General features: G+C 35.2%; 1 protein-coding gene across 4 annotated transcripts in view; it reads left to right on the forward strand.

Moving 5' to 3' along the window:
* Positions 1-27386, forward strand: part of COP1 (COP1 E3 ubiquitin ligase) — a 268642-nt gene that overhangs the window by 83658 nt on the left and 157598 nt on the right. For 3 of the 4 annotated variants that reach the window (XM_082385645.1, XM_082385644.1, XM_082385643.1), the window contains one exon: positions 11995-12052. The exons of the other annotated variant lie outside the window; for it this stretch is intronic. In XM_082385645.1, the coding sequence (XP_082241771.1) occupies positions 11995-12052 (58 nt within the window). The remainder of the gene's footprint in view (positions 1-11994; positions 12053-27386) is intronic. 4 annotated transcript variants of the gene reach the window in all.

A 27386-nucleotide genomic window follows, 5' to 3' on the forward strand; every position in this document is an offset into this window, starting at 1 on the left:
AGGTGGGAGATGGTAGAGCTGAAGGATCATCAGCAATAGGAGTCGGAGGGCAAGCTGCTCACTCCTGAGTTTGATGGCAAAGGTTCTGGTTCCTTGCTGGATTCAATTCTCTCTACTCTCTTGAAAAAACAATCCAGTGATGTCTGGGTAGTGGCTCTTTTTTTCTCGTCATAGATGACACGGTAGCACTGGATTGCATTCTGAACGGTAGCTGCAACCTTCATGTACTGTTCTACATTCAGGTCCTATGCCTCAAAAACTAACAGTGCCTCCTCACAGAAAATCCCCTTGCCATTTCCTGTATCGTGAATCTCTTCGGTTCTTCAGTTACTTCTTCTTCCTCTTGTCTCTCTTGGTGATTCTTAGCAGTACCAGCTACATCACCACTGCTTTTACCATTGCTTCTGGACATCCTGGGCTTGAAATAAAGATACTGTACTACTGTACTCTATATAGTACTGTACAGTAAAGTACACAAAAGCACAAGCACTTATAGAGGAGGCATGCGTGTGACAGTGTACACTGTCACAGACACGTGACAGACACGTGAACTAACTTATGTGATTGGACATGCGAACACATGTTTGCATCTTTGAAAGTTCGCAACTTGAAGGTTCGTATATAGGGGACTTGTATTTCCAAGGTTAGATGATTATGAACAGATCTTAAGAAATCTCTGCTACACTTGCATTTATTGTTGCGAGTACTGAGGATTACTTGCCTTAACTCTGACCCTATACCATGCAGAGGATGCCATAGGCGATGGAGGATACTGAAGAATCTTATGGAATTTTCAACTTGAACAAACACAAAGAAACACAACACAGAAAACAAATTTCCTTGGCAATAATGTAAAGGGTACTCTTCATACATCTGTAGTTTCTCATTAATTTGATAGGTAATAGAATTGCAGCAAGTAATGAAAAATTTTTTTGAAATAGTTCAATTTCCTTTATTTAGAATATTTGAAGAATTCTTCAGTCACTCAGCCAGTTTTTGGAGGTGTATCAGGCATTTATAAAACACAGTTTTAGGCACTGGAGATACAGCTGTGAATATGACAGACCCTAGAACTCTGCTCACATGGTTATATAAAGGACGGAAAATAAGTTATGCTGTCAAATTAATTATTCTGCTTAAAATGTGGTGTAAATAGACTTTTTGATTCCAGTAATTAAAATAATCAAAATGCATTTAACTTTAAAACTTTAGTAATTATGTTTGATGAGTAGGTATTTTAGGATTTTTGAAAAACATCTTTGGGTTCTTGTTATAAACTGTAATTGTCACTGCTTGGTGAAGATACTACCAGTCCTTTCTAATTCTGAAATCTGAGGTGTGAATAGGACAGATTTCGATGTGCATGAGTGTCAACCAAACCTCTTGTTTGACATGCAGATTTTTGAACCCCACCCCCAAAATCTGATCATTAGGTCTGAGGTGAGTTCCTGAGATTCACATGTAGGCCTGGAGGATCATACTTTAAAAATACGTAAATACTGGTTTAGTGGGCAGTGAATATGTCTGTATTACTGACATGTTTTAAAAATCTCTGAGTAAGATATACTTATTTTCTTTTTCATAAAAGAAAGCTCTGACATTCAACACTAAAGTTTTATAACTATCCTAAGTTTATTTCATCTTTGGGGAAGATAGGGTAAAATTTTCTATTTATTTTACTCTCTACTTTGTAAAGTTACATATCCTTCTGTAATGTCTTAAAAATGCCTCGAGTTATGTTCCTGGGCTTGAGAGAGCCAAAACAGTTAAAATTAAGTTTCTTGGAAGGAAGCAAATTACTGGTATTTAACAACCATTCCCTGTTGATTCCAATCGTATTACTGTGATTAGACCCTCTTGCTTATGGCCTTTTGCGCTTTCAGGTTAGAGTCATGTAGGAAACTTTTCACCCCTTTGCTTATTATAGGTGTACCTTGATTCTGGGAGGTCAGGGATGGAAGAGGCTGGGAAAACCAAAGCTATACATTGTAACCCTAGCTTAGATATAAGCATAATTGAATGCAAGCATAAAATTTCATGTGCTGTCACCATTTTCTATTTCTGCTGTTTACTGTCTCTCCCCTACCCAAGTTCCAGTATATTTTTCCCATTCAGATCCTCTACCTTTGAATCTTTTGTTGCTATTTTTGGAATGCTTCCTCTGCTTTCTTTGTTTTTAAAACCTTTTTTCTGAGATGATTTCAGAGACCTGGGTTTTTGTAACACTAAGATTTGTGGCAATTACATCATCTGATAATTAAAAATTTCTCCTCTGCGAATTATAACTAAATTGTAACTATTATAACTATTCCCACTCATTGATAAGTGGTTAGAATATAACGGAGTCAAATGCAACACTTAGCCTAACAAACTGGGACTTTTATTAGCTTTGTTGGAGACAAATGAGTTTTGTCAGTCTTTTTCTTTCGAGCTTATTATTCTGTTTTTAAATTCTACCAAGCAAATTATTTACTTCCAAAGGCAGTAAAGCAGTAGATTCAGACCTGTTCCATCTTTCAGAAATTTTCCATTACATTTGCTTTTCACATCTGCCAGCAGTAAGTTTCTCCCTGAGGAAGCTCTTACAATGAAAACTTTAAAATGAATTGCCCTTTTGCTTTTCTTTTTAAACTTTAGTAATATTATGGAATTACAGACCTTTTAAAAGGCAGCATAATATTAGGTTCATACAGTCCTCCTATGTACTGTATATCTACAACCCTTTCTAACCATCTACCATTAAAAGGGGACAAAGGGTGTTGGGGGAAGTTTTTCCTGGATATTTGAAATACTCTGATAACTTCTGTTCTTTGAAGAATAAATTGAATCTCTTTTTCCTAAAGATCATAGATATGTACTCTGGAGCCCAATAATTTTATTATTGAACTACCCTTACGTTCCTGAAGTAAATCCAAAGCTTGTATGATATATAGGTTTTCATAACCTTTTTGGGAAACCTTTAGAGTCAGATGTGTTTCATTATGTAGTGTTATGTCTGTGCCCCCATACCCTTCCCTCCCCAATTTAGAAAGGTAACACAGTACATATGCCATATATTACATATACTGGAGGAGGCGTAAAACGCGGTTCCACATAATCAAGCACATTAATATTTCAGCATTGAGGCATATGCATGTTAGCAGTCAGTGAGATAAACGGTATCGAATCTGTTCAGGTCAGGTTTTCACTTCAGAAAGTTACAAAAAGTGTTTGATTTTCATAGTTTTGGGTTTTAGGAACTGAAGTTTTAGGTAATCTTTTTTTTTGTTTGTTTAACATCTTTATTGGAGTATAATTGCTTTAAAATGGTGTGTTAGTTTCTGCTTTATAACAAAGTGAATCAGTTATACATACACGTATATCCCCACATCCCCTCCCTCTTTCGTCTCCCTCCCTCCACCCTCCCTATCCCACCCCTCCAGGTGGTCACAAAGCACCGAGCTGATCTCCCTGTGCTATGTGGCTGCTTCCCACTAGCTATCTATTTTACATATGGTAATGTATATATGTCCATGCCACTCTGTCACTTTGTCCCAGCTTACCCTTCCTCCTCCCCATATCCTCAAGTCCATTCTCTAGTAGGTCTGCGTCTTTATTTCCGTCTTGCCCCTAGGTTCTTCATGACCATTTTTTTTTTTCTAGATTCCATATATATGTGTTAGCATACGGTATTTGTTTTTCTCTTTGTGACTTACTTCACTCTGTATGACAGACTCTAGGTCCATCCACCTTACTACAAATAACTCAATTTCGTTTCTTTTTATGGCGGAGTAATATTCTATTGTATATATGTGCCACATCTTCTTTATCCATTCATCTGTCAATGGACACTTAGGTTGCTTCCATGTCCTGGCTATTGTAAATAGAGCTGCAATGAACATTGTGGTATATGATTCTTTTTGAGTTATGGTTTTCTCTGGGTATATGCCCAGTAGTGGGATTGCTGGGTTGTATGGTAGTTCTATTTTTAGTTTTTTAAGGAACCTCCATACTGTTCTCTATAGTGGCGGTATCAATTTACATTCCCACCAATAGTGCAAGAGGGTTCCCTTTGCTCCACACCCTCTCTGGCATTTATTGTTTGTAGATTTTTTTGATGATGGCCATTCTGACCAGTGTGAGATGATATCTCATTGTAGTTTTGATTTGCATTTCTCTAATGATTAATGATGTTGACCATTCTTTCATGTGTTTGTTGGCAATCTGTATATCTTCTTTGGGGAAACGTCTGTTTACATCTTCTGCCCATTTTTGGATTGGGTTGTTTGTTTTTTTGATATTGAGCTGCATGAGCTGCTTGTAAATTTTGGAGATTAATCCTTTGTCAGTTGCTTCATTTGCAAATACTTTCTCCCATTCTGAGGGTTGTCTTTTCATCTTGTTTATGGTTTCCTTTGCTGTGCAAAAGCTTTTAAGTTTCATGAGGTCCCATTTGTTTATTTTTGTTTTTATTTCCATTTCTCTAGGAGGTGGGTCAAAGAGGATCTTGCTGTGATTTATGTCGTAGAGTGTTCTGCCTATGTTTTCCTCTGAGAGTTTGATAGTGTCTGGCCTTACATTTAGGTCTTAATCCATTTTGAGTTTATTTTTGTGTATGGTGTTAGGGAGTGTTCTAATGGTGTTTTGTGTATGGTGTTAGTGAGTTTATTTTTGTGTATGGTGTTACGGAGTGTTCTAATTCTTTTACATGTAGCTGTCCAGTTTTCCCAGCACCACTTATTGAAGAGGCTGTTTTTTCTCCATTGTATATTCTTGCCTCCTTTATCAAAGATAAGGTGACCATATGTGCGTGGGTTTATCTCTGGGCTTTCTATACTGTTCCATTGATCTATATTTCTGTTTTTGTGCCTGTACCATACTGTCTTGATTAGTGTAGCTTTGTAGTATTGTATGAAGTCATGGATCCTGATTCCTCCAGCTCCGTTTTTCGTTCTCAAGATTGCTTTGGCTATTCAGGGTCTTTTGTGTTTCCATACAAATTGTGAAATTTTTTGTTCTAGTTCTGTGAAAAATGCCATTGGTAGTTTGATAGGGATTGCATTGAATCTGTAGATTGCTTTGGGTAGTAGAGTCATTTTCACAATGTTGATTCTTCCAATCCAAGAATATGGTGATCTCTCCATCTGTTTGTATCATCTTTAATTTCTTCCATCAGTGTCTTATAATTTTCTGCATGCAGGTCTTTTGTCTCCTTAGGTAGGTTTATTCCTAGGTATTTTATTCTTTTTGTTGCAGTGGTAAATGGGAGTGTTTTCTTGATTTCACTTTCAGATTTTTCATCATTAGTGTATAGAAACCTAAGAGATTTCTGTGCATTAATTTTGTATCCTGCTACTTTACCAGATTCATTGATTAGCTCTAGTAGTTTTCTAGTAGCATCTTTAGGATTCTCTATGTATAGTGTCATGTCATCTGCAAACAGTGACAGCTTTACTTCTTCTTTTCCAATTTGGATTCCTTTTATTTCTTTTTCTTCTCTGATTGCTGTGGCTAAAACTTCTAAAACTATGTTGAATAATAGTGGTGAGAGTGGGCAACCTTGTCTTGTTTCTGGTCTTAGTGGAAATGGTTACAGTTTTTCACCATTGAGGACGATGTTGGCTGTGGGTTTGTCATATATGGCCTTTATTATGTTGAGGTAAGTTCCCTCTATGCCTACTTTCTGGAGGGTTTTTGTCATAAATGGGTGTTGAATTTTGTCGAAAGCTTTCTCTGCATCTATTGAGATGATCATATGGTTTTATGTAATTTTTTTGAACCCAATATTTTCATTTTTTAATTTTAATTTTATTATTTATTTATTATTATTTTTAAAAATATTTATTTATTTATTTGTCTGCTTTGGATCTCAGTTGCAGGATCTTCGTTAGGGCATGCGGGATTTTAAGTTGTGACATGCAGGCTCTTAGTTGCAGCATTTGGGATCTAGTTCCCTGACCAGGGATCGAACCCGGGTCATCTCCATTGGGAGCGTGAAGTCTTAACCACTGGACCACCAGGGAGGTCCCAAGCCCAATATTTTTAAAAGCCAAACTGTATATTGCTGAAAAGGCCATTGAAATCACCGATGTTTATTTGTATAAAATTTGTTGTAATATCTTGTTGAAATTCTTACAAATACCACAAGATGAGTAGTAGTACTGTCTATTCTAATGAGTCCGAGACACTGTAGAAGAAAAGATTTCATGTTAATTTTCAATTGAATTTTGCATCAAAATCAGGAAATTATTACTGTCCTAGAGAATTGCATTTGCAAAAGTTGTAACTGTCAGAGTAACATACATATGTGTATTAGGTACTGTTTTGTAATTTACGTGTATTATCTCATATAGCCCTCAGAATAAATGCCGTGTGTCCTTTTTATTTTACAAATGAAGTAAATTGAGTCATAAAGATGAAGCAATTTGCCCAGTCTCACATAGTTAGTAGCATAATCAGTATTCTAAAGCAGACATCCTTACTCTGGAGCCTGTAAAACCTTGGGAGGTAAAACGGTTTTGGAGATCATCGAGTTAATAATAAAACATCAGAAAGAAGATCAATAGAAACTTATCGTTCAAAAATGGCAGGGCAGTGATTCTTCAAGAAGAGAAAACATGTCACTTTGGCAGTCTTACATAAGGATTCTGGAATTATACTGCCTGGGTTCAAATTTCAATTCCACACCTTATTAGCAGTTTGACCTTAGGCAAGTTTATTATTAACTTCTGTACACCTCAGTTTTCTCATTATTAAAATGAGGATAATAATACCAGTCTTGACTGATAAAATGTGGTAATACATGTAAAGAAATGAAAGAATAATACCTGACACATAATAAGCACTCAGTAGATGGTAGCACTCAATAGATGAGTCATGTTGATTTTGTATGATTTGTTTGAATAGTTTTGTCAAATGTTAAAGGGTATGTGGAATTAGAAAGGAAAAATCAAAACTGAAGAGTGATTTCTAGTATCTCCTGAGGTGTCTGCAAAACTGGGGCCACGAAAATTTTGGTTTTTTAGTAAGTGGCGTTTACCATTAATTTGAAATTCAATGCTTCTATGTTAAGTAAGTGACAGAAAAGCATTATTTTGAGGAGAGCAAGGGATTTAGCTTTCATCTGTTTATAATACTGGGGATTACTGCCTTGGTAGAAAGGCAATAAAATAGTCACAAACTTTACTATTTAAAAAAAATTAAAGTCATATTTGGTTTTAATTAGTCATTATTAAAATTTGTAAGTCAGATTATTTTCATGTTACACGTTTCTCACGTTGCTCAGTTTTGGGAAACTGGTTCAGTAATTTTATGTAGAATACTGGAAAGGAAGGGGGTTTGGCAGTAGCCCCATATTGTTTATTGAATGTAGAGTTTATTCTGTCTTAAGTTTATACTAATGGAAAAACAAATCAGTGACAGAAATTAGTCTAATTTCATGTGTGTACACAGATTTTTTTTTTTTTTGGTTCATTCAATTCCATTATTTATTTAAAAACCTCATAATGTTATTTTCTTTATGTTCAGCCTTAAATTATCTCAATACATTTTATTTTGCTCACATATTAAAATCCTCTATCATTTAATTAATTTTGTACCTATTGGTATTTGAATGTGAATTATCCTTTTTCAAGTAAAAGCCCAGTCTAAAACTAGTTACCCACTATTTTTACCAAGAGTGAAACACTGTTTTCTCTTAGCTTCCTATTCATTATAGATATAGCTTATATGTGAAATTGACTTAACAGTCTTTTTTTATTATTTATTTAAACATATTTTTTATTTCTTTTTTTTAAATTGAAGGATAGTTGATTTGCAATGTTGTGTTAGTTTCAGGTGTACTGCAATGTGATTCAGTTATATATATATATATATATATATATATATATATATATATATATATATATATATATATATATACATACACACATGCACACATATATACACAAATACACACATAAATACATATACATATATATATATATTCTTTTTCAGATTTTTTTTCCCTTATAGGTCATTACAAAATAGTATAGGTCCCTGTGCTGTACAGTAGGTCCTTGTTGATTATCTATTTTATATATAGTGGTGTGTATCTGTTAATCCCAAACTCCTAATTTATCCCTCCCCGCCATTTCCCCTTTGGTACCATAAATTTGTTTTCTATGTCTTTGAATCTGTTTCTGTTTTGTATATAAGTTCATTTGTAAAAGTCTATCTTTTAATTACAAAGTATATCTTTGTCTTTGGAAGCAAATAATTTAAGTGACAGTAAGTAGTTTTTTGACATCTACTTGCATAACTGTGAATTTCCCTTGTAACTTGGATTAACAGCTGTATAGTTTTCATATGTTTTTAGCTGAGCTCCTCGTTGTCACTAGCAAGAACATTAAGAATTTTTTTATCATCTTATTTTCCCCATCATGAATAAAGTGTATTATTCCTAACTCAGTTTTAGTTACTATCTTGAAATTTTCTTCTTGCCCTTGCCATTTTTGGTGGCTTTATTTTTATAATTTATTTGAAATAATTTCAAGTTATTTATTTGACATGTATTTGAAATAATTGATGACTCTCATATTTATAGGTTGCCGTTTTTTTCACTTTTCTCCTTAAATTATGTCTATGAAGTGGGTTGGGCTAATCCAGGATTTCCTCACTCTTCAGTTGTAGAATATGATGTGCCTAGGGAGCATAGCATTGTGGTTCAGTGTAGACTCTAGAACCTGACTGCATGGCTTTGAATCCTAACTCTGCTATTGGCTAACTTTGTTAACTTGGGCCAAATGTATAATCTGTCAGTGGCTGAGTTTCCTCACTTGAGAAATGGGAATAATAATAGTGTCTACCTGAGTTATGAAGCTTAAATTACTCAGGTCAGTGCCTAGAGCATGGTAAATGCTCAATAAATGATAGCTATTAATATTGCTGTTGTCATTACCATCTGTGTATTGTCGCTAACTCAGAGATAAGAAGTTGAATAGCACCAGAATCAAGAGAACCCAGCCCAGGCAGTGCTTTCTAATATTCTCTTCTAATCATGTTACTTTATACACACATAGAAACACACACACACACACACACACACACACACACGCACACACACACACATTTTAAAAAGCAGAATTAAAGGGATTTGTTTTCTCAGATTGCTTCTGTTGCAGTTGTGTATGCATTAATAAATTTTCTTAGTGAATAAGATTAAGATCTGAAATAAAATAAATTTCAAACTCTGCAGTTATTATTAATAAAATACCATTTAATACCTGTAATTTCAATACCTTCAACAATCTGATGAGTACTATTTTTAAACATGTATTTGAAATGTAGTGTTATCTCACTATATACACTGATATATCAATATCATTGTTCCAGCCTGCAGTCAAAGAAGTCTGAATTACAACACCATAAAATAATTATATCTAGAAATAGTTCTGTTCTGTCAACCTCTAAATGTGCAACTTAATAATTTGATTAATGTTTATACAGATAATAGGGAATTGGGTTTCATTAGTGGAAGGAACACAGATTTTTTTTTTAACATCTTTATTGGAGTATAATTGCTTTACAATGTTGTGTTAGTTTCTGCTGTATAACAAAGTGAATCAGCCATATGCATACATATATCCCCATATCCCCTCCCTCTTGCGTCTCCCTCCCACCCGCCCTATCCCACCTCTCTAGGTGGTCACAAAGCACCAAGCTGATCTCCCTGTGCTATGCAGCTGCTTCCCACTGGCTATCTATTTTACATTTGGTAGTGTATATATGTCAGTGCTACTCTCTCACTTCGTCCCAGCTTACCCTTCCCCCTCCCCATGTCCTCAAGTCCATTCTCTACATTTGCATCTTTACTCCTGTCCTGCCCCTAGGTTCATTAGAACCATTTTTTTTTTTTTTTTAGATTCCATATATATGTGTTAGCATACGGTATTTATTTTTCTCTTTCTGACCTACTTCATTCTGTATGACAGTCTCTAGGTCCATCCACCTAACTACAAATAACTCAATTTCATTTCTTTTTATGGTTGAGTAATATTCCATTGTATATATGTGCCACATCTTCTTTATCCATTCATCTGTCGATGGACACTTAGGTTGCTTCCATGTCCTGGCTATTGTAAATAGTGCTGCATGAACATTGTGGTACACGTCTCTTTTTGAATTATGGTTTTCTCAGGGTATATGCCCAGTAGTGGGATTGCTGGGTCATATGGTAATTCTATTTTTAGTTTTTTAAGAAACCTCCATACTGTTCTCCATAGTGACTGTATCAATTTACATTTCCACCAACAGTGCAAGAGGGTTCCCTTTTCTCCACATCCTCTCCAGCCTTTATTGTTTGTAGATTTTTTGATGATGGCCATTCTGACCAAGGAACACAGATTTTTGAATGCATGGCATTTCCTCATTTTTAGCCCTGTTAGTCCCTGGTTAGAGTATACTGAAAATAGCATGTGATCCTGTCATATCAATTCATGACTCTGTGCAAGGAAAGTGAGCATTGGTTATATTTCATCAAAAGAAATTCATTACAAGATTGTGTTAATTCTTTAATTTGTAGTATAAGTGCTTTGAAGGGTCTTTCTTACATAAGTCTTACTATAGGAATGGTTAAGAACACAGTGAATATCTATTATTATGTATTGCTTTATAAAAAAAGACTACTGTGAAGACAGTTGCATCTCATTTATTATATTTTTGAAAGCGTAAGGTTGTATGTTATTGACGAATTTTATTAAGGGTAAAATTTATTGAACATCTACCGTTTTTTGGCATTGTACTGAGAAATTAACCCACTTAACTTAAATCTTATACCTCTCTGAAGTATCTTACTCATTTAGCAGATGGAGAAGCTAGAGGCCAAATAAGATCAATAACTTGCCCAGAGTCATTTAGCTGCTAACAGGTGAAATTCAAACCCACTCTGTACTCTTAAGAGTGCCTCTCATATTATAACCTTTGTGATTATTTGAGTACTGAAGTGAATAATGATTTTGTATATTTATGTAAAGAGACACACTGAAATTAGTATACTTAATTCCTTAATTTCATTAGGGTAGACAAAAATATAAACATTTCTATAGTAGAAATAGGGAAGAATTTTTGAAAATGTAAAAAACTGTTGATCTGTCATGGTTGATGTATAAGTTATATCATTTTCAGGTGTTAATAGTCCTCGTAGGCTAATTTATTTAAAGAAGGGTAGGAGATAAGAGTGAAGTGATAAGATAGATATGGTAAGATAGAACTCTTAGGAAGAAAAGCTAGTCGGGACTTCTAGAGGTTTTTCTAGGGTTAGGTAGGAAAATGCACAGAGAATATAATCAAATAGAAAGAGCCAATAGAGAAAGTAGATTATGTTCCACTAGGGCAGAGGTAATTAGAATATAGATTTTGGGTTATAAAAGAAAGATTAATTGGTATTTTACCATTTCTTCCATTCCTTTGATAGTTTTCTTTCACGTGAGGTGATTATTATAACATTTTGGAGCTTGAAGGGACTCTAGATATAGCTAGAGATAGCTAGTCTCCACTCATCTCACTTTGCAGATACGGAAACAGTTATTATAAGGTATTTGTCCAAGGGCAGTAGCTCTAGTGTCATAACAGGATCTGTTAACCATAGCTTTTGATTTCATGCTTGTGCTCTTTTCCCAACATTCTAAGTCCTCTTTTCCTTAGAGTTCAAACAGCTTATTAACCTATCTGAAAATGAAATTGTAGGAAATACTTCTATATATACACCTATCTTATGATTATTCCCTACTGACATTCTTTCAAGGTGGGTATATTTAAGGTGGTGGGATGAAGGGGTAAATTGTTTAAATATTTACTAATTTTTTGTTTATGAGGTATGTATTTATTTGATGTCTAATTAAATTATTGGTAATAAATATTTTCTTTGCTTAGAAATTAGAAATATTGGATTTATATATGATATATTTTAGATTTACTTTTTTTGTTGCTAAGAGAATGTAAAAACTGAAATCACATTTTTCTTTCTTCATTTTGCAGTAGTATTATTGATTCCACAGAATACAGCCAACCTCCAGGTTTCAGTGGCAGTTCTCAGGTAAATGATACATCTAACAGTATGTTCTAGTGGTACCATAAATATAATCACCTGAGTTGTAAAATCACAGATGAGTTTACTGGAATGTCCTGTCATAAAGACAGCTGTTTTGAATGCTGTGGCATTGATTAGGACTTGAATAGCTCTGATACATAATCAGATATATATTTGCTCATCACTGAGTTAAAAAAATTTTTTAATATACTGGTAACATCAGACCTTGAGAGGAAGGAAATACCATAAGAGGAAATTATGAGTAATCAGGGCATTGTTTCTCTCAGAGATAGGAAAGTTGTAATTTATTGATGAATTACCCATTATTATGTTGAAACATGTAGCTTTTCTGTGGAAAGTAAACTACAGGCTTGAGTAAAATAGACTCTGGCTTCTCCTTTTCTTTAATTAATTGTATGATTATTTTGATTTTTACTGTCTTCATCTCTGACTTGGGGATGCTGATATTTGTCAAATATAATTTTTAGGCCAGACTTTTTTTTTTTTTTTTTTAACTTTTCACATTGAAATAACTTCAGACTTAGAAGTTACAAGAATGGTAAAAAATAATTCCTTTATATACTGTATGCAGATTATCCAGATATTAACATTTGATCACATTTGCTTTATCATTCTCATTCTGTCTCTCTTTTACATATACACACATAAAATTTTTTCTTTGGATGTTTGAGCAGGGTACAGACATAATGTTCCTTTATCTCTAAATACCCTAGTGTATATTTCCTTAAAAACAAGGATATTGTCCTATGTAATCACAATATAACTTTAAAATTCAAGAAGTTAATGTTGATATGGTGCTATTATCTAATCCCTATATCTTACTCAGTAGATTTTACAAATTGTCCTTACAGTATCCTTTATAATATCCTTTTTTCCTTAAAAGGAAAAAAAATAAGGCATGTTCATTTGTATATTCATTTTATGTGATAGTGCAGTTATTTTTATCAAAGTGGAAAGAAAATTCTTTCGGATCATACAGCTTTTATTTGTGTTTTTCTTTCCCCACTACTTAAATAACTGCCTCTATTACTTTTATGGTTAGTTTGTGTAACTACTCTGTATATCCTGTGTTATCTTCAACTGCATGCTTGGATTTGGCCTATTGTTTTTTTATGGTAAGTTTATAGATTGGTTTGTATCTGTTTCTGAACAGCCATGAAAGCACCAGATCTAGGTGTTTTTTTAATAAGACAATGGGATATATCAGGAGAAATTTTTAAGAATTAAATTGAAACATCCTTAAGAACTTGAACAGGAAAAGCAGTCTCTGAACCTGGAAACAGGCTTGGCATTCACAGCTGGGCCTTGATGTTCTCCTTTTAAACATAATCTCACAGAACATCAACATCAGACATAGTCACTCTGGGACGGTGATGAAATGAAACAAAAACCAAGATCACTTCATAAACTTATTAAGCACATACAAAAAGAAGTCACTGTGCAAGCCATATAAAATACCAAACACACCTCTATCATGGCTAATATGAGCAGTTGCTGTTTCTTTACTAATTACAACTTTAGTCTCGCTGTAGTTTTCTGTTCGTCTAGGTAAGATTTATTAAGGTACTCAATCACAGAATTATCCCCACTTCTTGACAGTATCCAATCCAGAGCAAAGCCTTACTTCCTTGAACCCTCCCCCAAATCACTTAACATGGGCCTATATCCTATAAGTAGTTTGTAACATCCTTTTACCTTAACCTGTAGTGTGCTGTATTCTTTGCTGCAATGAGCAATAATAAAATTTGTTCAACTACAGGTGTGTTCCTATTGCTGTTTGGCTGCAGGGCTTTGACAAAGTCTACATGGAGGAACAGAGAAGATTTTCTACTATTGCCATTTATAGAACATTAATATGGAATTTCTAGCAAATTCCATAAGCTACAAACAATAGAAATTGAATAGAAAAAAAAAAAAAGCAATCAGAATAGTGGGTTTTTTTTTTTTTTAATTTTTACTGTTTGCATATAATAAAGGAGACTTCTGGTTTGAGATCATACACTAAGCCAATGTAATCCCTCCAACCTCCACCCACTAGAAATCCCATTGACATATTGCTATCCTCACACTGAAAACTTAAAAAGAATTTATAAAGATAAAAAGAATACTTAGGAAGTCTACCTAACATGTGAGTCACTGTATGCAGAATAAAAGCGTGCTTTTGGGTGAAGTAGTCTGGGTCTCTCAGGAGACTCCAACCTTAGTATCTGCTGGAGGACAGGGAAGTTGCTGAGGAGGAAAACCTACTAGTGCTTATGGGATAGAACTAATATAACATATTGTGCCGAAGTCCTGAGGCTTCATTTCTAGGTATACTTTTTAGAAGAGACAGACTTAAAACAGATTGACACAGAAAGACTTGAAAACAAAGGAGTAGTTGAGGATAAGCCTGGCAAATATAAGAATGGTAAGGAATACAACAAAAACAAACAACAAAAAAGGAAAGAAAAGTACAGACCAAAAGTTCCAAAGTAGAACTCAAGGAAAAAATCATAGAAGATAGATACAGGTTTTCACATAATGAAAGGTATAATCCCACAAAGTAGTAGTAATTTGTGTGACATAATATAAAGCATTGGTATTTATATAAAGCAAAACCTATTAGAAATTTTCAAAAATTGATTAAAAGTTAAACATGGTAAGAGATTTTAAGGTATAGTCGTCCTTCAGTATCCATGGGGGATTGGTTCCAGGAACCCCTGCAGGTACCAAAATCCAAGGTTGCTCAAGTCCTTGGATAAATTGGTGTATATTTGCATATAACCTGGGTAGCACATCCTCCTATATACTTTGTCATCTCTGGATTACTTGTAATAACTAATATAATGTAAATGCTATGTAAAAAGTTTTAAATATAATGTGAATACTGTGTAAATAGTTGCCAGTGCAGCTGCAAATTCGTTTTGCTTTTTGGAACTTCCTGGAATTTCTTCTTCTTTTTTTGGGGGGGGGTGTGTCTGTGGATTTTTTTTGTCTGCGTTTGATTGAATTTTTAGATGCAGAACCTGTGGATATGGAGGGGCTACTGTATAATTCAAGAAGTAATTAAAGTAGAAATAAAAGTATTTAGGTAACATTTATTTTGCATTTACTATTCATGGACATTGCTCAATGAACTTTACATATATTAACTACTTTAATTCTTAGAACTTCCTTATGAGATAAGTACTATTACTATTATTTCTATTTTATTGAGGAGGAAACTAGGGCAAAGAGAAGTTAAGGAGGTTGCCCAAGGTAATATAGCAGAGATTTTAACTCAGGCATTATGGCTTCAGGGCAGGTGCTTTTAAATATTAATTTATTCAACCAAAAGTTTTTTTGAGTACATCCTATTTACCAGACACTATTATAGGCTCTGGTTATTGAACAAAAACAAAACAGACAAAATTTCGTGCTGTAGGGGCTTCCCTGGTGGCGCAGTGGTTGAGAATCTGCCTGCCAATGCAGGGGACACGGGTTTGAGCCCTGGTCTGGGAAGATCCCACATGCCGCGGAGCAGCTAAGCCCGTGAGCCACAACTACTGAGCCTGTGCGTCTGGAGCCTGTGCTCCGCAATGGGAGAGGCCACGACAGTGAGAGGCCCGTGCACCGCGGTGAAGAGTGGCCCCCACTCGCTGCAACTGGAGAAAGCCCTCGCACAGAAACGAAGACCCAACACAGCCAAAAATAAATAAAATAAATTAAAAAAAAAATTCATGCTGTAGCCAAACTTTCATTCTAGTTGGAGAGATACTAATAGTAATAAGAATAGATTACCTTTGAACAAAGAGGAGGTGAGGGAGCAAGCTATGTGAATATCTCTGGGAAGATCTAGGCTGAGTGAAAATAAGTACATAAGCCTTAAGGTACAAGAATGCCAGACACAGTCCAGAAGTCCAGTATGGCTGGAGAGGAATGAGGAAGGAGGAGAAAAATAGAACTGAGGTAAGAAACATGACAGAGGCCACTTTGGTGCATGATTTTCTTACGTCATTATAAAGACATTGGATTTTTTCTTTGTTTGAGATGAGTCAAACTTGGTTTAATAGGTACTTGCCTCACTTTATACTTTGCATAAAGGGATATACATTATTTATAGTAATCTTAGAGCATTTAGAAAACTGGATTGATTCTAAAACAGAATAAATTGTACCATTTACATTCTCTGAATCAGAACCTCAAATAGATAACTACTGAGACAATCTGGAAGAGAGTAAACTAAAGACTTCTCTTAATACCTTTGTGTTAAAGAGTATATAGACATTGCTAAAAACAATTCAGAAAATAATGCTAGTGAAAATATTATATATCAAAATTTATGAAATTTTGGTCAGAATTTTCCTAAAAATTTGTATCATTAAATGAATTCATTTTTAGATACAAATAAAAATAAATGAACTAGGCATTGAACTCAAGAAACTGGGAAAAACTTAAGATAGCAAATGTAGAGAGAAATAAAAAAGATACTGTATGTTACAATATATAATTGAAATTGGCTATTATAATATTGAGTAGATTAAAATAACTTAGTGCTGATGCATATTAATAAAAATAGCAGTCTTAATAAAATGTATAATTTTCAAGGAAAATAAAAATATTAAAATAGGTTAAAGCAATTGTTGAACATTTTGAATAGACCAATAACCATAACTTAATGTGATTCCAATTAAAAATTCTCAAGAATATTTTTTAAAGGTCGGTAGAGAGTGTGCCCAATTGACTTTAATGGTTATTTATAGAATGAATGCTTCAGAGGTATAATAATTACAAGGGCATTTACCCATTAAGTTATTATAATGTATTCTAAGACTGCTGTAACAAAAGGGGCACAATAAAAAATGTAAAATCTAACTGAAAGGTAATTAAGAGTTTACCCTGTGGTGAAGGTGGATATGTAGATCAGTGGTGAAAGGGAAGGTTTTTTTTTTGAATTTTAGTTTATTTATTTTTTTATAGAGCAGGTTGTCATTAGTTATCCATTTTATACATGTTAGTGTATATATGTCAATCGCAATCTCCCAATTCATCCAATGCCCCCTCCCCCACCACTTTGCTCCCTTGGTGTCCATACATTTGTTCTCCTCATCCGTGTCTCTATTTCTGCCCTGCAACCCAGTTCATCTGTATCATTTTTCTAGGTTCCACATATATGCATTAATATACGGTGTTTGTTTTTATCCTTCTGACTTACTTTGTATGACAGTCTCTAGATCCATCCATGTCTCTAAAAATGACCCAATTTCGTTCCTTTTTATGGCTGAGTAATATTCCATTGTATATATGTACTACATCTTCTTTATCCATTCGTCTGTCGATGGGCATTTAGGTTGCTTCCACGACCTGGCTATTGTAAATAGTGCTGCAGTGAACCTTGGGGTGCATGTGTCTTTTTGAATTATGGTTTTCTCTGGGTATATGCCCAGTAGTGAGATTGCTGGGTCCTATTGTAATTCTATTTTTAGTTTTTTAAGGAACTTCCATACTGTTCTCCATAGTGGCTGTATCAGTTTACATTCCTAAATTGCAACAATGCAAGAGGGTTCCCTTTTCTCCACACCCTCTCCAGCATTTGTTGTTTGTAGATTTTCTGATGATGCCCATTCTAACTGGTGTGAGGTGATACCTCATTGTAGTTTTGATTTGCATTTCTCTAATAATTAGTGATGTTGAGCAGCTTCTCATGCACTTCTTGGCCATCTGTATGTCTTCTTTGGAGAAATGTCTATTTAGGTCTTCTCATTTTTGGATTGGGTTGTTTGTTTTTTTAATATCGAGCTGCATGAGCTGTTTATATATTTTGGAGATTAATCCTTTGTCCATTGATTCGTTTGCAAATATTTTCTCCCATTCTGAGGGTTGTCTTCTCATCTTGTTTATAGTTTCCTTCGCTTTGCAAAAGCTTTTAAGTTTCATTAGGTCCCATTTGTTTAATTTTGTTTTTATTTCCAATACTCTAGGAGGTGGATCAAAAAAGATCGTGCTGTGATTTATGACAAAGTGTTTTCTTCCTATGTTTTCCTCTAAGAGTTTTATAGTGTCTGGCCTTACACTTAGGTCTTTAATCCATTTTGAGTTTATTCCTAGCTATTTTATTCTTTTTGTTGCAGTGGTAAGTGGGAGTATTTCCTTAATTTCTCTTTCAGATTTTTGGTCATTAGTGTATAGGAATGCAAGACATTTCTGTGCATTAATTTTGTATCCTGCAATTTTACCAAATTCATTGATTAGCTCTAGTAGTTTTCTGGTGGCATCTTTAGGATTCTCTATGTATAGTGTCACGTCATCTGCAAACAGTGACAGTTTTACTTTTTCTTTTCCAATTTGTATTCCTTTTATTTCTTTTTCTTCTCTAATTGCCATGGCTAGGACTTCCAAAACTATGTTGAATAATAGTGGTGAGAGTGGACATCCTTGTCTCGTTCCTGATCTTAGAGGAAATGCTTTCAGTTTTTCACCATTGAGAATGATGTTTGCTGTGGGTTTGTCATATATGGCCTTTATTTTGTTGAGGTAGGTTCCCTCTATGCCCACTTTCTGGAGAGTCTTTTTCATAAGTGGGTGTTGAATTTTGTCAAAAGCTTTTTCTGCATCTATTGAGATGATCATATGGTTTTTATTCTTCACTTTGTTAATATGGTGTATCCCATTGATTGATTTGCATATATTGAAGAATCCTTGCATCCCTGGGATAAATCCCACTTGATCGTGGTGTATGATCCTTTTAATGTGTTGTTGGATTCTGTTTGCTAGTATTTTGTTGAGGATTTTTGCATCTATGTTCATCAGTGATATTGGTCTGTAATTTTCTTTTTTTGTAGTGTCTTTGTCTGGTTTTGGTATCAGGGTGATGGTGGCCTCATAGAATGAGTTTGGGAGTGTTCCTTCCTCTGCAATTTTTTGGAAGAGTTTGAGAAGGATGGGTGTTAGCTCTTCTCTAAATGTTTGATAGAATTCACCTGTGAAGCCATGTGGTCCTGTACTTTTGTTTGTTGGAAGATTATTTTGTTTTGTTTTGTTTTTTTAAATTTTTTATTTATTATTTATTTTTGGCTGTGTTGGGTCTTCGTTGCTGTGCGAGGGCTTTCTCCAGTTGCGGCGAGCGGGGGCCACTCTTCATCGCAGTGCGCGGGCCTCCCACAATCGCGGCCTCTCCCGTTGCAGAGCACAGGCTCCAGACGCGCAGGCTCAGCAGTTGTGGCTCACCGGCCCAGTTGCTGCTCCGCGGCATGTGGGATCCTCCCAGACCAGGGCTCGAACCTGTGTCCCCTGCACTGGCAGGCAGATTCTCAACCACTGCGCCACCAGGGAAGCCCTGTTGGAAGATTTTTAATCATCGTTTCAATTTCATTACTTGTGATTGGTCTGCTCATGTTTTCTCTTTCTTCCTGGTTCAGTCTTGGAAGGTTATACCTTTCTAAGAATTTCTCCATTTCTTCCAGGTTGTCCATTTTATTGGCATAGAGTTTCTTGTAGTAGTCTCTTAGGATGCTTTGTCTTTCTGCGATGTCTGTTGTAACTTTTCCTTTTTCATTTCTAATTTTATTGATTTGAGTCCTCTTCCTCTTTTTCTTGATGAGTCTGGCTAATGGTTTATCAATTTTGTTTATCTTCTCAAAGAACCAGCTTTTACTTCTATTGATGTTTGCTATTTTCTTTGTTTCTATTTCATTTATTTCTGCTCTGATCTTTATGATTTCTTTCCTTCTACTAACGTTATGTTTTGTTTGTTCTTTCTCTAGATCCTTTAGGTGTAAGGGTAGATTGTTTATTTGAGACTTCTTGTTTCTTGAGGTAGGCTTGTATTGCTATAAACTTCCCTCTTAGAACTGCTTTTGCTGCATCCCATAGGTTTTGGATTGTCGTGTTTCACTGTCATTTGTCTCTAGGTATTTTTTGATTTCCTCTTTGATTTCTTCAGTGATGTCTTGGTTATTTAGTGAAGTATTGTTTAGCCTCCATGTGTTTTGTGTTTTTTACATTTTTCTCCCTGTAATTGATTTCTAATCTCACAGTGTTGTGGTCAGGAAAGATGCTTCGTATTATTTCGGTTTTCTTACATTTACTGAGGCTTGATTTGATGTGATCTATCCTGGAGAATGTTCCATGCGCACTTGAGAAGAAAGTGTAATCTGCTGTTTTTGGATGGAATGTCCTATACATATCAGTTAACTCTATTTGGTCTGTTGTGTCATTTAAAGCTTGTGTTTCCTTATTAATTTTCTGTTTGGATGATCTGTCTTTTGGTGTAAGTGAGGGGTTAAAGTCCCCCACTATTATTGTGTTATTGTCGATTCCCTCTTTTAGAGCTGTTAGCAGTTGTCTTATGTATTGAGGTGCTCCTATGTTGGGTGCATATATATTTATAATTGTTATATCTTCTTCTTGGATTGATCCCTGGATCATTATGTAGTGTCCTTCCTTGTCTCTTGTAACGTTCTTTATTTTAAAGTCTATTTTATCTGATATCAGTATTGTAACTCCAGCTTTCTTTTGATTTCCATTTGCATGGAATATCTTTTTCCATCCCCTCACTTTCATCCTGTATGTGTCCCTAGGTCTGAAGTGGGTCTCTTGTAGATAGCATATATATGGGTCTGGTTTTTGTGTCCATTCAGCAAGCCTGTGTCTTTTGGTTGGAGCATTTAATCCATTCACATTTAAGGTAATTATCGATATGTATGTTCCTATGACCATTTTCTTAATTGTTTTGTGTTTTGTTTTTGTAGGTCCTTTTCTTCTCTTGTGTTTCCCACTTAGAGAAGTTCCTTTAGCATTTGTTGTAGAGCTGATTTGGTGGTGGTGAATTCTCTTAGCTTTTGCTCATATGTAAAGCTTTTGATTTGTCTATCGAATCTGAATGAGATCCTTGCTGGGTAGAGTAATCTTGGTTGTAGGTTCTTCCCTTTCATCACTTTAAATATGTCATGCCACTCCCTTCTGGCTTGTACAGTTTCTGCTGAGAAATCAGCTGTTAACCTTATGGGAGTTCCCTTATATGTATTTGTCATTTCTCCCTTGCTACTTTCAGTAATTTTTCTTTGTCTTTAATTTTTGTCAATTTGATTACTATGTGTCTCGGCGTGTTTCTCTGTGGGTTTATCCTGTATGGGACTCTCTGCACTTCGTGGACTTGGGTGGCTATTTTCTTTCCCATGTTAGGGAAGTTTTTGAGTATAATCTCTTCAAATATTTTCTCAGGTCCTTTCTCTCTCTTCTTCTTCTGGGACCCCTATAATGTGAATGTTGTTGTGTTTAATATTGTCCCAGAGGTCTCTTAGGCTATCTTCATTTCTTTTCATCCTTTTTTCTTTATTCTGTTCCATGGCAGTGAATTCCACCATTCTGTTTTCCAGGTGGTCACTTATCCGTCTTTCTGCCTCAGTTATTTTGCTATTGATTCCTTCTAGTGTATTTTTAATTTTAGTTATTGTATTGTTCATGTGTTTGTTTGTTCTTTAATTCTTTTAGGTCTTTGTTAAACATTTCTTTCATCTTCTCAATCTTTGCCTTCATTTTTTTTCCGAGGTCCCGGGTCATCTTCAGTATCATTATTCTGAATTCTTTTTCTGGAAGGTTGCCTATCTCCACTTAATTTAGTTGTTTTTCTGGGGTTTTATCTTGTTCCTTCATCTGGTACATAGCCCTCTGCCTTTTCATCTCATCTATCTTTCTCTGAATGTGGTTTTAGTTCCACAGGCTGCAGGATTGTAGTTCTTCTTGCTTCTGCTGTCTGCCCTTTCGTGGAGGAAGCTATCTAGCTGCTTGAGCAAGTTTCCTGATGCGAGGGACTGGTGGTGGGTAGAGCTGGCTGTTGCTCTGGTGGGCAGAGCTCAGTGAATCTTTAATCCGCTTGTCTTCTGATGAGTGCAGCTGGGTTCCCTCCCTGTTGGTTGTTTGGCCTGAGGCGACCCAACACTGGAGCCTACCCATGCTCTTTAGTGGGGCTAATGGCTACTCTGGGAGGGCTCACGCCAAGGAGTACTTCCCAGCACTTCTGCTGCCAGTGTCCTTGTCCTCACGGTGAGACACATCCACCCCCTGCCTCTGCAGGAGACCCTCCAAGACCAGCAGGTAGGTCTATTTAGTCTCGTATGGGGTCATTGCTCCTTCCCCTGGGTCCCAGTGTGCACACTACTTTGTGCTTGCCCTGCATGAGTGGAGTCTCTGTTTCCCCCAGTCTTGTCGAAGTCCTGCAATCAAATCCCACTAGCCTTCAAAGTCTGATTCTCTAGGAATTCCTCCTCCCGTTGCCGGGCCCCCAGGTTGGGAAGCCTGACGTGGGGCTCAGAACCTTCACTCCAGTGGGTGGCCCTCTGTGGTATAAGTGTTCTCCAGTTTGTGAGTCACCCACACAGCAATTATGCGGTTTTGATTTTATTGTGATTGCGCCCCTCCTACCGTCTCACTGTGGCTTCTCCATTGTCTTTGGATGTGGGGTATCTGTTTTGGTGAGTTCCAGTGTCTTCTTGTCGATGATTGTTGAGCAGTTAGTTGTGATTCCAGTGCTCTCGCAAGAGGGAGTCAAAAGGGAAGATTAAGTAAATTATGAAGTGTTAACCAGGATACCATTTGCAGGAAATTTAGCTTTCTGTTTTATCTGTTACTGTAAGAGTCCAGGTCAGCTAAATAATGATTTAAATAATAATAGAACTATAGAAAAAAAGCGGGCTGTATATAAGAAAGCACCATAAACAAGCTTTTAAACCCAAACTGGGAAAGGTTTTGTCAGTTGCTTCACATTGCTTCAAAATGAAAAAAGTTTCTTAAACCAATTTCATTCTTTTGATGAAAGCTCCAAAAAAATTTTTTTTAAAAATATGAAGAACATGGGGGAAAAAGGCAAATTCAGATGGTCAGCTCACATATGAAATAATACTCAACTTCCTAAATAATAAAAGTACAATATGAAGTAGTATAAGGTACCAAAGAAGTCACCTAATAGGTATGGCTAAGGATGTTTCAAAATGGGAACTCTTCTTACTTGCTGTGTGCATGTACATGTAGTGTTGAGGGTGGGATGGGGGACTGAGAGAGGGGGAAAAGGGGAGAGGGGAGAGAGTTGATTGTCTTCCAGGAAGACTATTTGGTGATATATACACATGAGAAATGCTAAAAATGTGTGATTTGGTAGTGATAAACAGGAATTTCTTATAAGAAATGATTCAAAGTACTATGTAAAGATTATATACCAGTATTATTTATAAAAGCAAAAATTGTAGAAAAATAAATATCCCCAATCATAGTAGAATAGCTATGGAAACTATGGTACAGCTATCGGGTATATTATTCTACTGCTCTTAAAAATAATGTTTATAGTTGAAATTGAATTGAAAAAAATGTTAACAATATAATGTAGGTGAAGCCAGAAACAGTTTTTTTATACCACTGAAGTTTTATAATTGCCTGTTCATCTTGCTTTAGAATTTTTATATAAGCTTAGTACAATTAGTAAAATCAGGAAATTTAATGTTAATGCAATATTATTATCTGAGATAATGTAGTTAAATTTCAACAATTTTTCCATTAATATTCTTTTATAGCAAAAGAAAAAAATTTTCCTTCTCCAGTATGAATCCAGAATCACTGGTTACATTTAGTTGTCATGTTTCTTCAATCTCCTCTAAATTGTTATAGTTCTTTAGTTGTGCATGATGTTGACGTTTTTGAATAGTATAAGTTATTAATTTTGTAGAACTTTCCTTAATATGAGTTTGTGTGATATTTCCTTATAACTAGATTCAGATTATCCATTTTTATCAGGAATACTACAGAATCGATGTGGTATCCTTTGTTAGTTTGTCGTATCTGGACCCATATGATATGAGTTTGCTCAGTACTGGTGATGTTAACTCTGATCACTTGATTAAGGCGGTGCCTGCCAGATTTGTCCACTGTAAATTTACCATTTTCTCCCATTTGAGCATCTATTAATAAATCTTACTTGAAATAATTATTAATCTGTTTTGCCCAAATGATAATTTTTAATTCATTTTTTTCTTCCACATTTATTTTTTTAACTTTTTTATTGAAGTATAGTTAATTTACAGTGTTGTGTTAGTTTCAAGTATACAGCAAAGTGATTCACATATATATATGTGCACTTTTTCAGATTCTTTTCCATTATAGGTTATTATGAGATATTGAGTATAGTTCCCTGTGCTATACAGTAGATCCTTGTCATTTACCTATTTTATATAGAGTAGTTTGTATATGTTAATCCCAAACTCCTAATTTATCCACCCCCACTCTCGTGCTATCCCCTTTGGTAACCGTAAGTTAGCTTTCTATGTCTGTGAGTCTATTTCTGTTTTGTAAATAAGTTCATTTGAATCATTTTTTTAGATTCCACATTTAAGTGATATCATACAGTAGCATCTTTCTCTGTCTAACTTCATTTAATGTGATAATCTCTAAGTCCATCCATGTTGCTGCAAACGGCATTATTTCATTTTTTTTAATAGCTGAGTAATACTTCCACATTTATTCGTTAGCATTTCTACTGAAAGGATCTTTCCCTCCCTCCCTCTTTGTTTGTTTATATGGTTATGGAATCATGGAGTTTTAATTTTTTCTGTTAATCATTTTGAACTCAGATTGTTCCCTGTTTGTCTAGTTGGAACTCCTTCAAGCTGATTTTCATTTTCTTATCATTCTTTAAGTAACTTCTTACATTCTTAGATGACAAGATATACCAGCATCATTTTGTACTTACCTTGCCCCAGTCCTGGAATCAGCCATGTATCCAAGAAGCCCTGTTTTCTTTTAATGGAGAATGGTATTTCAAAACAAATATCTGGGTTTTAAGTGTGCTCATTGCACTTAGAGCGTCATTGCTTGTAGGCCTTCTCAGTGGACAGAGCTAGGAAATATGTATATCTGTATATATAACATATTATAATATGTATCCATTAGTTATGTATTAATCACCTTAAGTGTTTGATGAAAGGACTCACAGGAATCAAGCAGTTTATACTTCTGGAACTTCATTATAGGCAAAGGATATAGTACAGCCAAGCGGAAGAAGAGTACTCATTGAAAGGGATATGAAGACTTTAGGCACAGTCTTCTTTGTCCTTCTACCACCGAGTCACAGAGGAATTGCTTTGTCTCCAGGTTCAGAACCACTACTAGCTTGCATCTCAAGCACCTTAGTAATGGGAAATTCAAATTTGGCTTGAGGTCAGATCTCTTATTTTAAGCTAGTCACATGGGCAGTGCATTCTAGTTACGTGACCAGCCATTAAGTTACAGGCTCCACTGAAATCAAGTGAATCATAAATTTGCTTATTATTACTAAACAATGCTGACAGACTGATACAGTCTGCTCCCGAACAACTCACAGGCCCATGGTTATGGAATATCATTTATCTTTATTTAGTACATTTTGTGGGCTTCCCTGGTGGCGCAGTGGTTAAGAATCTGCCTGCCAATGCAGGGGACATGGGTTCGAGCCCTGGTCTGGGAAGATCCCACATGCCGCGGAGCAACTAAGCCTGTGCGCCACAACTACTGAGCCTGTGCTCCAGAGCCCATGAGCCACAACTACTGAGCCTGCGTGCTGCAACTACTGAAGCCCAGGCTCCTAGGGCCCATGCTCCGCAACAAGAGAAGCCACCGCAATGTGAAGTCTGTGCACCACAACGAAGAGTAGACCCCACTCGCTGCAACTAGAGAAAGCCTGCGTGTAGCAACGAAAGACCCAGTGCAGCCAAAAATAAATAAATTAAAAAAAAAAAGAATTGTTAAAAAATAACACAACATTTTGTAATGTAGGTAAGAATCAGCTGTTCTGGAGATAACCATGTGGGCAATACAGACTAGCTGAGATTAGTCTGTGCTATTCAGTTTATGAACATAATATTTATGTAATCAAATATGTAAATAACATGTCTGTGTTTCTGTATCTGTCATAAAAGCTATGAGTTCATACTGATGAGCTCTCATTGCAGTTCACTATCACAGGGTTCGTTGTAGCTTTACATTGTACCCTTTATATATCTCTAATTCTCTTTTCTGACAGAAACCTAGCTCTCATTATCAAAATACATTTTACTTATTGTCATAGTCTTACTCTCTCTCTCTCTCTCTATATATATATATAAACTAGTATGGAAATTACTAAGAAAACAAATCTACTAACTAGTGATAAATATTTATTTAAATTTATTTTTGTCTTTAGTCTGAGAGAATATCGTGTGAAAATATAGTGTGTTCATAGTTTACTTGGTTTTGATTGTTAATTTTCATCAGTATAAACTGTGATATTTCTTTGAAATACAGTTGAGTTCATTCGCTTCTGTTTGTGTTCCACCCCACCCCATTTTTATGACATACAGACTTTTTTGAATATGTGAAATATTAACCTGATTCTAAAAGTCAGAGCTATGCAAAAAGTCATACTCAATAAATACCACCCCTCCAACCCTTCTACCAATTCCCATATCCTTTATCTTTTCCCACTACATTGTTTCTTAACCCCTGTTGGTAACCAGTTTTATTAGTCAGGTTTTCATGATACATATGAATATTCTCTTATTTCTTTTTTCTTACACAAAGGGTAGCTTTCCTAGTGATTCTCTGCTGCACTTTGCTTTTTTATTTTAACAATTTATCATGAAAACAAATCCACAGAAGTTCATAGAACTCTTCCTCATTGTTTTTATAGCTGCATAGGATTATTTAATCAATTTGTTACATAAAAACAGGTAGTTTACATTATCTTGTAATTACAAGTAGTGCTGCAGTGATTAACTTGTGCATATGTATTTTCATATTGTTGGACAGTGTATCTTCAGTGTAAATTCCTAGACGTGCGGTTTCTGGGTCAAAGATGTAGATGGATGAATGGATGGATGGATGGATGGATGGACGGATGGAGAGACAGAGATTGATATTGACAAATCATCTTCTTCCCCCAAATAATTGTACCAATTTTCATTTTCCCCAGCAATATATGAATGTGCCTGTTAGAGTCTTTCTCAGAGCCTCTCTAGAAGAATGAGTTTTACTTTAAAATTTTTGCCAATCTGTCAAGTGAGAAATACATCTCAGGATAGTTTTATGTTTCTGTAATTATGAATGAAGTTGAACAAACATCTTATCATATGATTACTGGTATATTAATATACTTATTAATGGATTATGTATTCATATTTCTGGCCTATTTTTTCTATAAAGTTTTTTATCTGTTCAATTTTTAAGATTTGACGGTATATTAAGAATATTAGCCCTTTATCTGTGATAAATGTTGCCTATATTTTCTTGTTTTTTTTTTGAAACTGTTCAAAATTTTTAAATTATTATTTAAAGTTACCAATCTTTTGTTACCTCTGGGTTT

The sequence above is a fragment of the Balaenoptera borealis genome, assembly GCF_965194805.1.
Source record: "Balaenoptera borealis genome assembly, chromosome: 1".
NCBI classification, from domain to species: domain Eukaryota; kingdom Metazoa; phylum Chordata; class Mammalia; order Artiodactyla; family Balaenopteridae; genus Balaenoptera; species Balaenoptera borealis.